The sequence below is a fragment of the Kockovaella imperatae genome (genome assembly GCF_002102565.1).
Source record: "Kockovaella imperatae strain NRRL Y-17943 chromosome Unknown BD324scaffold_15, whole genome shotgun sequence".
NCBI lineage: Eukaryota > Fungi > Basidiomycota > Tremellomycetes > Tremellales > Cuniculitremaceae > Kockovaella > Kockovaella imperatae.
Window position 1 is genome coordinate 358,544 of NW_019028955.1, and position 12,773 is coordinate 371,316.

Here is a 12,773-nt window from a genome sequence, read left to right on the forward strand (position 1 = left end):
GATTCTCGGATCCGAAGTGACGGCGGTTATCAGATTAGGGCGTACGATGAGACAGACAGCTCACAGATCGTCTCTTGTCTCTAGCAGTCAAGGACGCTGATGTAGCTTTGCATAGAGGTGTTCTGTCTCTCTGTGAGGGCGGAAGCCATGAGCTCAAATCTTCACGAAGCTCGCTAGTCCCGTTTGCATTCAATCTGAGACGGGTCGGCCGAAATCTTTCTGCCAAGCTCACGCTTGTTCAGCGGACTGTATGCGGCTGACATGATGGTTTTGAGACTTCAGATGCACTGTCGAGGGATTTCCGGAGGGCACCAGGACCTCTCTTCCTCCTTATGCATGCGAGATTGGCTAGATGGCTAGATGGGGCAAAGACAACCAGGACGAGACCTTCAACAGTGGAGGCGGCTGGAATACCTTGGCAAACGATTCAGACAGACATGTGGAACACCGCAGATAATCAACGAACAACTGCTCGGCCTCGATCAAGGACTACTGTGCGTTTTGGCTTGGGTGCAAATGTGTATGCTGCCTGTTGATCGACTGACAGATCTAACACCGCAATACAATCATCATAGCTTTCCGGCCAAAAATAACCACATCAGAAATTTCTCAGATCTGGCAGCATTCTACTGGGCAAAACTGACAGGCCTATATAGTCCAGGACAACAAGGTGTTCTTCTTTCCAATCTGCAACATCATCCGACTCTTTTGCCCCTTTTCTGACGTCCCTGAGACGTCTTTAAAAGCATTCGGCTGCTGCAGCACCTCATCCTACCTCAATCATGTCCGCTTTCATCACTGGCAATGTCCCTGACCACAGTAATCTTTCCATCCCTCTGTACAACTGTTGGTCAAACGATACCAGGCTATCCATGGCATGCTGTGGTATCGCCGCTGGATACTATAACGAATCGACCAAGTATTGCAAGGAGGCGCCTCCTAATACAGCATCAGCCCAGGTGTTCCAATACCTCTCCCTCGAATACCGGACCTGCATCGAGACGGTGATGCTGTTCAATTCAACCTATTCTTCCGCCATGTATGCTTGCAACCAGTCGGTCGTCTCGGATACGTGTACAGGGGCTGCAGCACTTTCGATCACGCGTGTAGGTTATAGCGGCTTAGTGGTGATTTTGCTCCTTCTGGCGTCTATCCTCTGTGTCATCCCATAATACGCGACACTGGGCCTTCTCGTTCTGGATCTCAGGCAGCGACTCAGGTCTCAGAGACAGTTCAGAACAAAGGATACTCGACTCTGTCGCCCGAACGTGACATGGTGATCTGTCCCACCTTTGGCTTGCGGCGAATCGCCGCCCTACTTCCTGCTGGACCAGCTGTCAAATAACGTGGGCGTGACCATGGGTCGACTGTGGGGTGCAGCAGCCTATATCCGCTGGATTCTCGCCGGAGGGCAAAGACACTCACGACGGTCCACAATCACTGGAACCCCGGCAGCCAACAGAGGTGCCGCCACAGGATCCTATACAGCCGATGCAGATCTCGTCACGTGACTCCCCCCCCCCCCCCCGCATCTCCTGTTAAGTTTACCCCACAGCCAAAACAAGCGAAAAACCTTGTTGTTACGCGGATGCATTTTTGGGTTGTTGAGCACCTCTTCCACATGACCTCGAGCACCATAAGCATCGCTGGGAGAGTTCTCACGCGCACACTCATATAAGATAACAGGTGCTGTAGAGGGGAAACCGGCTGGCAAGTACGGCTGGGAAGAGTCTCGAGACGAAGCGACTCAATCCGACGACAGTCCACGGGTCGATCGCATCGATTGCCGGCGTTTGCCCCCACCTCTACTGCAGGCGGACCCCCGTCATCCCACCATGTCATCTTATCTCTCCAATTCCTCTACATCACCGCGACAAGCCTCCTTCTCTGGAACCGGATATGAACATGACGACATGAGTCATCGTCCTCGCTCACATTCCTCGTCCTCGCGAGCCAATCGGCCGAGCGTGACATCTAGGCATTCGTCAAGGGGTCGGAGACCTAGTACCGCGTTCACGGGGTCTTCGGGCAGCTACTCTGAAGGAGAAGATGATGATGAAGACGAGGAGTGGGAAAATGGAGCACGAGTGGGCCGAAAGACAAATAAGAAGAAGAAAGATGAACCGATGAGCCCGGTCGTCGTTGTGTGTGAGTCGCCGATTTCCAAACGGTGGACAGACAGCGGCTGTCTGTCTCCCTTGGTGGTTCGCTGACGCCTGTTCGCTCAGTCTACGTGACTGCCCTCTACATCATCTTCCAGATTCTCACGCGGTCTGACGAACACGAAATCCTCGCACACCTCCCACAATCTCTCCGTGGCCGTTCGCCAGTGGGCCTAGGCGGCTCCAACGTCCATTCCGACGTCGCGTCCCACCAACATTACGCCTTCCCCTACCATCTACCTCACCTCAATTCGCCTCTCCCTTCATCCTCAGAAACCAGTCCAGGATTCTGGCGATCCCTGCTCGGCATTGTCATTTACCCGCTCTACCTGATCATCACTCTCCTCGCCATCCCGGTCCCACTCTTACTCAATACAGCCCATCTCATCCTATCCGTCCTCTCTACGGTCTTGTACCCTCTTACATCCACTATACGCATTCTCGGTCGGACCTTCATTCTCGGTCCCCTGGGCATGATCAGATCCATGCTCGGAGTCTTTTATCCCATCTACACATTTGTAGGTGGGGTCATAGGCGTGGGTTGCGTCATGGGCATGGGGGCAGGATGGGTCGGTCAGACTGTACTTGATTTGATCTATGGCAAGTCGAAAAACCAGGTGAAAAAGTCCAGCCGGAGGCGAGACAGGTCGACCATCAGCGCGAGAACGAGTTCCGAACCAGTGAACGAGCACACAGTCGAGGCCACGTCGCACTCTCATGCTACCTCAATTATTCGATCAGTTCGACATTCATCTGTCGAGCCGTCGAAGAGCAAGACCCAAAAATCCGGCCCACTCTCCTCAGTCTCTTCGAATGTGAACCCCTCTGCCGCGAGGAAACTCGTCAAACCGGACAAGCAGGGAGTGCTCGACAAGTTTGCCTCAAATTACGAGGACGAATACAGGGCTGAAGTCCCTCTGAAACATACCAAAGCATCAGGGGATGGAGTAACGACCGGTAGGGAAGCTCAAGCAATAGGCACCAGGAAGAGGCTGCACGCCTCACAGTCTCGTACAGGAGAGATTGGCAAGGCTTGGTGACGCAAACGACCCCATTTTTTCAGGGTGTTTACTTTCGTTTGGAGGTTGGATTAGATTCAGCTGTATCATGGTTGTAGAATAGACTGAATGATTGTCCGTGAACATACCCTATAGCGATACATTATGACCATGAGTTTTGCCATTTGACGCTTCTATGCCATGACATGTATGTGAGTTTAATGCCATTAGCTCTGTTCACACAGGGACGATAGAGTCTGTGGGGGTTCGTCGATAGCCGTCCGCGCTGATACTAGATCGACGATGCCCTACTAAAACATGACCTTCGCGTTCCCGTACATTGCGTCCATGATGCTGACTCCGTTCCTCGTCGTGAGCTTTTTTGTCAACTCCGACCCTCCGTACTTGCGGACAAAGTCGGATTGTGAGGTAATCTCGATAGCAGGGATACCACCTCCAGGAATCGAAGCGGATGGCAAATCTTTAGTGATCAGCGCAAGGATATCCCTCAAGAGCTCGAAATCTGAGGAGGATGAAAGTCAGCCTACAGTGCGCGCTTCCTAGAGATCGACTGACTGGTTGGGAAGAAGATATCGAAATATCCATGTTTGACCAGAAATGTCCCGACAGATACCATGACTCTACCCAGTCGAGTCTGGACGACTGGACCATTTCGCCCCGACACTGTATCCGGTAACGTTGCAAAATCAGCCGCTAAGAATCTGTGATTTGGAAGTTGTTCTTTCAATTTCTTGATCAATGCAATAGCTTTGGAAGGAATGAAATCGGGCGAAGACAGATTCGGTGCGAATGGGAGTTCTGTATAGGCTTTTCGGAGCAAGGTCGAGGATCGGATAAGAGAGGGGATGTTGGGGACCGTATGACGACGAGATGAGGTTGATGAGGTAGACAGACGATCATAGTATGACATGGCTTGTGAGAGGGTCGGATCGGTGATAGGCTCGTAGATGAGATTAAAGTTGCCCGTTGCGTCTATAGTGACCAGTGTCTGGTATGGCTGGAGCGTTTGGATGTCGTATCGAACCATGTCATGAGCGAGGTTGTCCTGTGGGCAAATGTCAGCCACCTTTGGAATATCGAGAGGGAAAGGTGGGTGGGTGCACCCACCAGCATCTCTAAAGCAACGACATAACACGGCTCTTTATCACCGCCCTCCCAATCGAATACATCAGTATTCAATATTTCCACCTTGTGATCCACTTTGGACTCTTTCGCTCGTTCCCTCTGGAGTCTGGCGAGCTCAGGACTGATCTCGATAACTCTGTACCGCGTCTGCGGCCAGAGATCGGGATGTTGATCCCGGATAAAAGACAACGCATCAGACATGAAGGATCCGTTGCCTGCGCCAAGCTCGTAGATAATCAAAGGGGATGAAGGAGATTTTGCGGAAGACTTGTGGGCGGTGATTATGCCGGATACCAGAGCTTGGGCGTAATATGGCTGGTTAAGATGTCAGCGGGGGTCGCATTCAGCAGGTTGAGGAGCGAGGCCAACCACCCATGAACAGGCGTCTCTTCCCTGATGAACCAGGTCACTCACCGAAAACAACTCTGTCGGGGTATGCCAGACTTGTCTCCCTAAACTCCCCTCGATCATATCTCCATACTCTGCCGCATACCGACTGGCGACTTGTTCTTGGAATTCAGTCTGGTCTCGAAAGGTGGAGAAATCGTATCCTCCAGGTGGAGATCGAAAGATGGTTGCCTTTTTTGAGAAATAACCATAGTGAGGCTACGCAGTGTCAGCGACTTGCGCGCGCGACCGGCTTGACTCACATTGTACAAACTGTCATGAATGTATTCCCTGACCAACATCTTGACTCTCGTAGGCGGTTCTCGTCGATTCCTCAGGTCCTGAGCAGTCACACGGCGATAATTCATATGCTGTCAAGATCCGTCAAGATCCGTCCTGCGCACACACACACAGAGCTTGAGCATTGCTCACATCTGGGTCTGGAAGTACGAGCCAAGAAAGAGACGTATTGAAATCCTGTCGAGGCTTCTCCTTCGGAGCACTAGGTGGAACAGACGCAGGCGCGCCAGGTCCATCCTTGATTTCAGGTTCTGTCCTAATCACCTCGGTATTCTCTTTAGGCTTCCGAGATCTAGAGACTAGAGGCGGTGGACGCCGTGAAGGTTCAGTAGACGAGGATTGATATCGGATCGATCGGCCACTTCTCCGTGTCGAAGTCTCTAATGCAGGATATCGATGCGGCGGCGGCGGCGGCGGCTGGGAGCCCACACTGAGTCGAGAGGAAGAAGCGACGCATGATCTGAGCCAGCTGTTGCCTGGCTTGAAACTTGCAGACATGGGCTTTGACATCGCTCCCGAAAAGGTCGATCCGTCCACAGAGAGAGCATTGTTGCGACCAACATTTCGAAACCTGTCCCAGTCCCAATCTAGGCTTATTACGTAAACATTCCCATTGGGCTTTTGTCGGCGGTTGATGTTGAGCGCGTCGGATTTCTTTTTTGTTCGTCCTTGTTGTCAATTTGAACGACATACTCATTGAATTCAGTCTGGCTCCACGAATCATCAGCGGAAGGCTAGGCAGCAGAGGGTCTGGTGGATCAAACACTGGACTCTGAGGTGTCTGTTGCGATCGGCCCGCCGACAGTGGTCCCGACGTGAGGAACTAACAAGGCCCCTCAAGGACCCATGAACGAGGATGCCCGGACCCAAGACAAATCTTCAAGATATGCTTGAAAGGCTGTCTTCGTCGTCGTCCGCAAGCATCGTCAGCCCGAGTGCGACCACCAATGAAGGACAAACAATCTCAGCAGCAAGTTCCCTTCTATATGGCTCTATCCTGCTTACTCCCTTTCAGCCAAAATTCACACTTTCCCGAGCGGCGACGGCGACGCCGAAGGTGTCAACCAAGGGATCCAATACATCGTCCAACGTATCGAGACCATCTTCCTCGAATCGAATCGTACTAGTTCCATCCAGTGAGTGCATATGAACTCCCTCTGCCTCACTAGCTCAGACTCGATTCTCAGCCGAGGCCGTTGGTCCCGCCAAGCTGGCTTCTCCAGCTGCCTTGACGACAGCCAGTCCTCTGTCCACGATGCTTACGCCGTCGGGTTGGATCACAGGAGAAGGTAGCGAAGCTGGTCCGTCGAGACCTCCTTTGATCAATCGGTCAGCCCCAACCTCACGATACGACACGGTGAGTCGTCTCCACTCCTATATGTAATCGTCCCTGACGCTCGGGTCTCGCGCCGCCAGATGCCCGTCGAGAAAATTCAAGCGATGATCATCAAGAACCATGAAGAATTATTCAAGCTCTACGAGCAGCAGACCTTGTTGCAGACCAGTGATGATATGATCGATTGGGACGGGGAAGATCCAGAAATGATCAAGGGCAAGATGTGAGCTGCGTGCCCTCAAGCCTGCTTCTAGCTCACATCCTCATTCCAGCGATCTCTTGACCAAGCGGAATCTCGAGCTCAAGGGCATCGTGGCGTCTAGAAACAATGAACCAACACCTGTGGCTCGTCCGTCGCCTCGGCCCTCCACGGTGACAGGACCTTCTCGCGCGCTGCTGGCCTATCCTACCCCATGTACCACCCACCAGCCTTCACCCGCCCTCCTCGGTCTTGCAACGAACGACCTTCATACGTCCAGCGAAGGCCCATCTACTCCCTCCAGGATGGCTCTTCAGCCTCGAAATCGACCGGCATCCCGCGAATTCGAACCTCCTCCTCCAGCCTATACCGATCTTATCGCCGATGCAGAGGCATTCTCGGCTGTCGACAATGAGTATCTCATTCCTGCTTCTTCGCCGCCTGCCCGAAATCAGACCCAACGATCTACGACTCGAGCGAGACCCTCTCGCGGTGTTTTGCAAACTCCGACCAAGGTTCTGGAAGACGACCCGTTCGACGAGTTTCAGGATATACATGCGGACGAGCTATTCGATTTGCCTACATCTCCCGCTCGACCTGTCCGGACAGAGCAATCCGCGCCAAAAGCAATTCAGAGCCAGAATGCTCAAGCTGGTCCGTCCGGCTCCAAGCGTTCCTCTGTTCAAGTACAGGCTCCGAAAGCGGTCAAGATCGACGTAAAGTATCCGTGGGACAAGGAGGTGACTTCCAAATTGAAGACTTACTTTAATATTCCAACATTCAGGGAGAAGCAGAAAGAGGCCATCGACGCGACTATGTCAGGAAAGGATGGTGAGCTCTTCACCAAGGGCTGGGAGGTGTCTATGAGCTCATGTCTGCTAGTATTTGTGCTCATGCCTACCGGAGGAGGGAAGAGTCTCACCTGTGAGCTGCACACCTAAGACGTCAGCTAACAATATGACAGATCAGCTTCCCGGTGTCTGCAACAACGGCAAGACGCGAGGTGTGACGTTTGTCATCTCACCTTTGATCTCCCTGATCAATGACCAAACACGACACCTGTGCAAGCTTTCCGTACCCGCCATCGCGTACACTGGCGAACTCTGTCAAAAAGACAAGAAGATGGCTCATGACATGCTCAACATGCCTGAACCATACACCAAGATAGTGTATGTGACCCCCGAGATGATGGTCATGGGAGGGACCATCAAGGGGATACTCAAAGGCTTGCTCAGGAGGAATCGGCTGGCGAGGTTCGTTGTAGATGAGGCGCACTGCGTCAGCCAGGTGAGTGTTCGACTGGCTTGGACTCCGAGGAAAGACGCTTAGTGGCTGGTTGCAACGCAGTGGGGTCACGACGTGAGTGCAGCTGGTGTCCCGTCAACGATCTCAGCTGACGTACCATCTCAGTTCCGTGCCGATTGTACGTGACTCAACAGAACCGTATCGAATATTGAGCTGACGATCGCCTGCAGACCTTAAACTCGGTGAACTTCGCAAAGAGTATCCCGGTATCCCCATTATGGCCCTCACTGCTACTGCTCAGGATAAAGTCCAAGACGATATTATCCGCTCTCTCGGTATCAAAGGCTGCCACAAGATCACCACCTCCTTCAACCGTCGGAATCTACATTATGAAGTCCGACCCAAGGCAAAGGGAGTCATCGATAATATGGTGGCCTTTATCGGTACCCAAGGTGCCAAAAGCAGTGGCATCATCTACTGTTCTTCGAGGGACAAGTGCGAGAATCTAGCCAAGAATCTGAGGGATAATCACGGTCTTGGAGCGAATCATTATCATGCGGGAATGAGTAAAGGAGATAGGCGGAAGATTCAAGAAGGATGGCAGGAGCACGAGTTTGAGATCATTGTGGCGACTGTGAGTCGAGTCACCATCATAGACGGCTGTGCTGACGTGGCTGCAGATCGCTTTTGGCATGGGGTCGGTCTCGAATCACAGGGAGACGACGAAGCTGACACAATTTTTACAGCATTGACAAGCCTGACGTCAGATGTGAGGTCACCTGCAGCACCTCTGTTGGGCTAACATTACTCAGATGTCATTCATCATTCTCTACCCAGGTCTCTCGAAGGTTACTACCAGGAGACGGGACGTGCGGGTCGTGATGGCAAGCCGTCGCACTGCATCTTATGTGAGCCAGCCGAGAGAAGAGGTCTCCTTATCAGCTGATGATGGGTGCAGACTACACCTTTGGCGGTGGGCCAGGATCTGTCGATCACACATCTTTCACTGACCCCTTGTAGATCATCAAAAGGTCGTGCACATGGTTGAGCAAGACAAAAACTCTACCCGCGAGCAGAAGCAGCGATCCAAAGACAGTCTCGACGAGGTCCTCGCATTCTGTCAGAACAAGTCGGACTGTCGAAGAACTCAGGTCCTAGCATTCTTTGGTGAGGACTTTGATCGCGCCAAATGCAACAAGGGGTGTGATACGTGTCTTGTACACGACAAGACGACTTGGAACAAGGAGGACGTGACGGAGGACGCCAAAATTATCATCAAAATGGTTCAGGCGTTTGACAGGAACGACAGGATCACCGTCAAGGGCGCGGCCGATTGCTTCCGAGGTTATGGAGGCAACTCTGCCAAAGGACTTGGTGACAATCCAATGTTTGGACAGGGAAAAAGCTGGGATCGAAACGATGCGGAACGGTTGATTCAGACTCTGTTGGCTCAAAAGGCCCTAGATCAATTCATTGTGGCCAATGGTGCGGGATGGAGCAACTCGTATCTCACAGTGAGTTCGACCGCACGGCGCGCATGACCTAAATTGATCCTGTCTTTAGCTCGGAAGGAACGCCCAATTGTTCCTTCGTGAAGCAAGGACTCTGAAAATGGAATTTCGAGAGGCTTCGCCTCGTAAACAAGTCAAAGCAGCCAAACGGAAGTCTGATCAACACGGTATCAGCTCGTTCATGAACAAGAACCCCATCGCTCGACAACGATCTCTACAGCAGATCGCAAGGGAGGAACAAGAGTTTGATAATTCTCATTGGGGCGATACGGACGACGAAGATTACGCGCCTTCAGATGGAGCTCCAGGCACAGGAGATGATCCCATTGAGGTGGATACGGAAAGGGACGAGGATGGGGACGACGATGTGCCTCTCGCCGTGAGGAAGAAGCGAAAGCTGTCTGTCAAGGCTCCGGAATCGAGCAACAAGTCAAGGCTTAAAGCACGGGGCACAGCTCGGACAACTGGAGCTTCATTGACTAAGCAGAAGGCATCTGGGTCGATGGCTTCAAAGGCCAAAGCCAAGACTGTCCTGGACATCTTGCGGACCAAAGGGAACGAGCATGAATTCGTAGATCGATCGTTCAGCGGAACGCCACATCAGCAATGCAGAAAGGAGCTATGGATGATGAAGACAATAGTGAGACGGTCATCACGGCTGCAAAGAAATTACCACTGATGCCCCGTCTTGGCTACACAGCATGCCCGTATGGATAGGCATGCGCCTGCCCTGGATAGTCTATCGATCGACCTCATCGCCGCCATGCTGCCAACGAGTGAGTCGTCTGGGGTCGCCATCGTTTGCTCGGGGCTGATTGCCAATAGGTCTGGCTGCTCTAGGCAAGATTGAAGGGATCACTTCGGCCCATGTCAAGGTGGGTTCAGAGCGAGCTGAACGCGTCATGAGTGTCACTGAAACCCTCCCCTCCCCCTCCCGAAGACCTATGGTGCGAAGATTCTCGAGATTTGCCTGAAGCATTCTGGAGAGCCTTTACCTGTCTCAGAGTCAAGGGTGTGAGTGATAACGAGGTGGCACACACACACTGCCATTCGCTCATTATGCCGCCTGCAGTTCTGTTATGAAACCCCTTCGACAGACCATGAGCAATATCCAATCGTACGCGTTTCAGCCAAAGACCACTCCCAGCGGCGGTAAGAGTGCTTCTGACGGGATGTCTCAAACCAAAGCGGACAATGGCGACGCTGGGTATTCAGCGGTCCGAGCAGCGGAACATGGTACGATTGCCAAGACTTCCTCAAGCGGAACGGGATCCATGATCATTGCCAGAACTGGGGCGGCGGTCGCTAGGACTCGTTTCTGAGCCAGAGCGTCACGTGAGCGAGAGCCAGAGTGAGAGCGAGAAGGGACGTGGTGCTTGGCCCCAGACGCAAATGGCCCCCGGGATGTAAGACGCCTGTCATCATCTGCGTTCCGTGCACAGGCTCTCGATCGCTCTGTGATGCATGTTGTGGCGGTGGTGGTACAAGGCACGCAGCAAAATGGCGTTACAAGCAAAGGTGCCACCCATATTGCACATGTGCCGGGAGATTGAGTGTGAATGGTCCCGGATCTAGATGACATGGGTTTGTACGATTGATGAACGATTTGGGCCAAGCCAAGACATCGCAGAGAGGTATTCTACCTGAACAGGGATTCTCGGTCAGACACTAAGGACCGGGAGGCGTTGGTCTGATCGATGGATGAGGTATAGCCTCCTGACTCAATTTACTGAGAGGGAAGGTCAAAACAAGTGGATCATCGTCCGGTCTGTCGGTCTGCCAAGTAAAACCAGGATCGAGCGTCTAAGACAGATGACGGAGATATGAACACTGACTTTAAAAGGTTTTGAGACAACAAGGACAGGGTACAGACCGAGCATGATTTGATGCAGCAAATGTGCTTAGAGTGGGGTCTTTCCCCCAACAAGAAGGTCATTCGTCATCGCCAGAACCGGACAACTCCAATCCTGAGACAAAGCATAGTTCACATAATTGCCTATGCATATTACGCCGAAGGTTTGTCCCGCGGAGCTCATGGGTTTGATGGAGTCTCCAAGTTCAGTGAAACAAAGAGAGTCATGGCCGTAGATCCTTGGATCTTGATGTGATCGACGAAAGGGAGGGCCACAAACGGAAAAATATGTCTCAGGTGATTTTAAGCTTAATTTGTCTGATTTTCTCCCAAGAGCCCAATGAAATCATATTGGTGCTGGACGATCTCGTCGTCGCATGAATCTGTCTCATTCCTATCGCGCGGGACGGTGAATCGAAACTCATGAATTTATTCCTCTCATCGTCGTCGTCGTCGTCGAATACCATAGAGTAACCGGCCAAAGAGGCTCTCTCCGGAAGATTTTGCCCATACAAATCACAGTTCTCGCACTCCCGCGGACTAATGCACCTATCCAAGCTAATTCCCCCCCCCCCCCCCTGTGTCCACACACTGTATGGTATGGATACTGTACCCAGAGAGCCCCTCGTTCCTATAGCCGTGCCTATCACATGAAGTCTGGACTCTTTTTTTTGGGTTCTGTGAGGAGATTCCAGCGTCCAGGCGCAGTTTTGATTTACTTCTCCCCGTCCTTGAATGATACACGCCGCGGGTAATCTGCCGGGGAGGTGCGATGGCGGCGTGGCAGGCGGGAGATGTGCGTTCCAGTCAAGGTCCTCAGCAGTAGCCATCTCTTGCCAGCAGCAAGCAGCTAGCGAGCCAGACAAACCAGCAGATCCCGAGACTGAAATGTCTAAATTTTTTCTTTGAAAAAATTACGTTATTCGATCAGTGGCGAGAGTGAGTAACCCCTTTCCGTCCCCCGGCCCTGATTCAGAGTGGCTGCTGCTGCTTGGGTGTACCTGGGTGTGGGGGGGGGGCTACTGCTGCTGCTGCTGCTGCTGGCAAGAGATGGCTACTGAACCGAAGAGCAGCTGGCCTGCCCTGGCACAAGCAGCCTCTCCAAGCCCCCCTCAGCCTCCCTCAGCCTCAGTCATTCGGTCAAGACCGGTCGATATCCCAACAGCGATCCTCCCCTTGTTAAAATTAAACGTAGATCAAATTGCCCAGACTTTCCATCCCCCTCTCTGTCAATCCTATCGATCCCTCACTCCGTAGTCGTTGTGTAACTGCACTGGGGGGACGAATGAGGGTGCTTAACTCATCAACGCATTGTCCGATTCTCTCTAGCCCTTCTCACTAGACCGACACGAGGTATAACCCCACCAGTGCCACTACTTCCATATTCCCAGGTCACACGCACTGGTCATCCACCCTTATACTCTTTCCCCCCTTGGTTGTCCATAGCAAGAATCACTCATGCGACTATACTAGCGTAGAGCAAGAAGAGGAACGTAAGGACCCAGGAGCACACAGGTCACGGGCACATCCTCTCAAACTCTTTATACAACTCGAGACGCATCGACCACCACTACATTCCTCAAATACAGCTCTCTCTCTTTGTGCCCTCCCCAAGTCACCTACCCCTTCCCTCCATC

General features: G+C 52.4%; 4 protein-coding genes across 4 annotated transcripts; 3 read left to right on the forward strand and 1 right to left on the reverse strand.

Annotated features, from left to right (window-relative positions):
• Positions 1-301: 301 nt before the first annotated feature.
• Positions 302-1,528, forward strand: BD324DRAFT_683673 (hypothetical protein). Its single transcript, XM_022019198.1, has 2 exons — positions 302-494; positions 548-1,528. Exon 2 carries the CDS (start codon positions 783-785, stop codon positions 1,170-1,172), a length of 390 nt encoding a protein of 129 aa, XP_021868524.1. The 5' UTR covers positions 302-494; positions 548-782; the 3' UTR covers positions 1,173-1,528.
• On the forward strand, positions 1,516-3,380 carry BD324DRAFT_637237 (hypothetical protein). The gene is made up of 2 exons (XM_022016981.1): positions 1,516-2,148; positions 2,229-3,380. Exons 1-2 carry the CDS (start codon positions 1,836-1,838, stop codon positions 3,200-3,202), a joined length of 1,287 nt encoding a protein of 428 aa, XP_021868525.1. The 5' UTR covers positions 1,516-1,835; the 3' UTR covers positions 3,203-3,380.
• BD324DRAFT_637242 (S-adenosyl-L-methionine-dependent methyltransferase) lies at positions 3,381-5,534 on the reverse strand. The gene is made up of 6 exons (XM_022016982.1): positions 5,126-5,534; positions 4,957-5,064; positions 4,721-4,912; positions 4,289-4,621; positions 3,737-4,226; positions 3,381-3,683 (listed from the first exon to the last, which is right to left on the reverse strand). The coding sequence occupies exons 1-6, from the start codon at positions 5,501-5,503 to the stop codon at positions 3,472-3,474; spliced, it is 1,713 nt and encodes a 570-aa protein (XP_021868526.1). The 5' UTR covers positions 5,504-5,534; the 3' UTR covers positions 3,381-3,471.
• A 133-nt stretch (positions 5,535-5,667) lies between these two features.
• On the forward strand, positions 5,668-10,895 carry BD324DRAFT_605080 (hypothetical protein). Its single transcript, XM_022013993.1, has 20 exons — positions 5,668-5,963; positions 6,009-6,129; positions 6,181-6,350; positions 6,410-6,552; positions 6,602-7,359; positions 7,411-7,452; positions 7,493-7,815; positions 7,876-7,887; positions 7,939-7,951; positions 8,004-8,407; positions 8,454-8,470; positions 8,520-8,542; positions 8,586-8,681; positions 8,732-8,746; positions 8,794-9,287; positions 9,337-9,924; positions 9,985-10,060; positions 10,110-10,159; positions 10,225-10,298; positions 10,357-10,895. The coding sequence occupies exons 1-20, from the start codon at positions 5,850-5,852 to the stop codon at positions 10,604-10,606; spliced, it is 3,783 nt and encodes a 1,260-aa protein (XP_021868527.1). The 5' UTR covers positions 5,668-5,849; the 3' UTR covers positions 10,607-10,895.
• The last annotated feature ends 1,878 nt before the right edge of the window (positions 10,896-12,773 follow it).

Bases quoted from the DNA above. Each gene is read 5' to 3' on its own strand.
- BD324DRAFT_683673 (XM_022019198.1), top strand. From the start codon at position 783: ATGTCCGCTTTCATCACTGGCAATGTCCCTGACCACAGTAATCTTTCC.
- BD324DRAFT_637237 (XM_022016981.1), top strand. From the start codon at position 1,836: ATGTCATCTTATCTCTCCAATTCCTCTACATCACCGCGACAAGCCTCC. The intron at 2,149-2,228 runs GTGAGTCGCCGA...CTGTTCGCTCAG, and splicing joins GAGCCCGGTCGTCGTTGTGT to TCTACGTGACTGCCCTCTAC.
- BD324DRAFT_637242 (XM_022016982.1), bottom strand. From the start codon at position 5,503: ATGTCAAAGCCCATGTCTGCAAGTTTCAAGCCAGGCAACAGCTGGCTC. The intron at 5,065-5,125 runs GTGAGCAATGCT...GGATCTTGACAG, and splicing joins TCGTACTTCCAGACCCAGAT to CATATGAATTATCGCCGTGT. The intron at 3,684-3,736 runs GTCAGTCGATCT...CATCCTCCTCAG, and splicing joins CGATATCTTCTTCCCAACCA to ATTTCGAGCTCTTGAGGGAT.
- BD324DRAFT_605080 (XM_022013993.1), top strand. From the start codon at position 5,850: ATGCCCGGACCCAAGACAAATCTTCAAGATATGCTTGAAAGGCTGTCT. The intron at 5,964-6,008 runs GCAAGTTCCCTT...ACTCCCTTTCAG, and splicing joins AAGGACAAACAATCTCAGCA to CCAAAATTCACACTTTCCCG. The intron at 9,925-9,984 runs GTGAGACGGTCA...TTGGCTACACAG, and splicing joins TATGGATGATGAAGACAATA to CATGCCCGTATGGATAGGCA.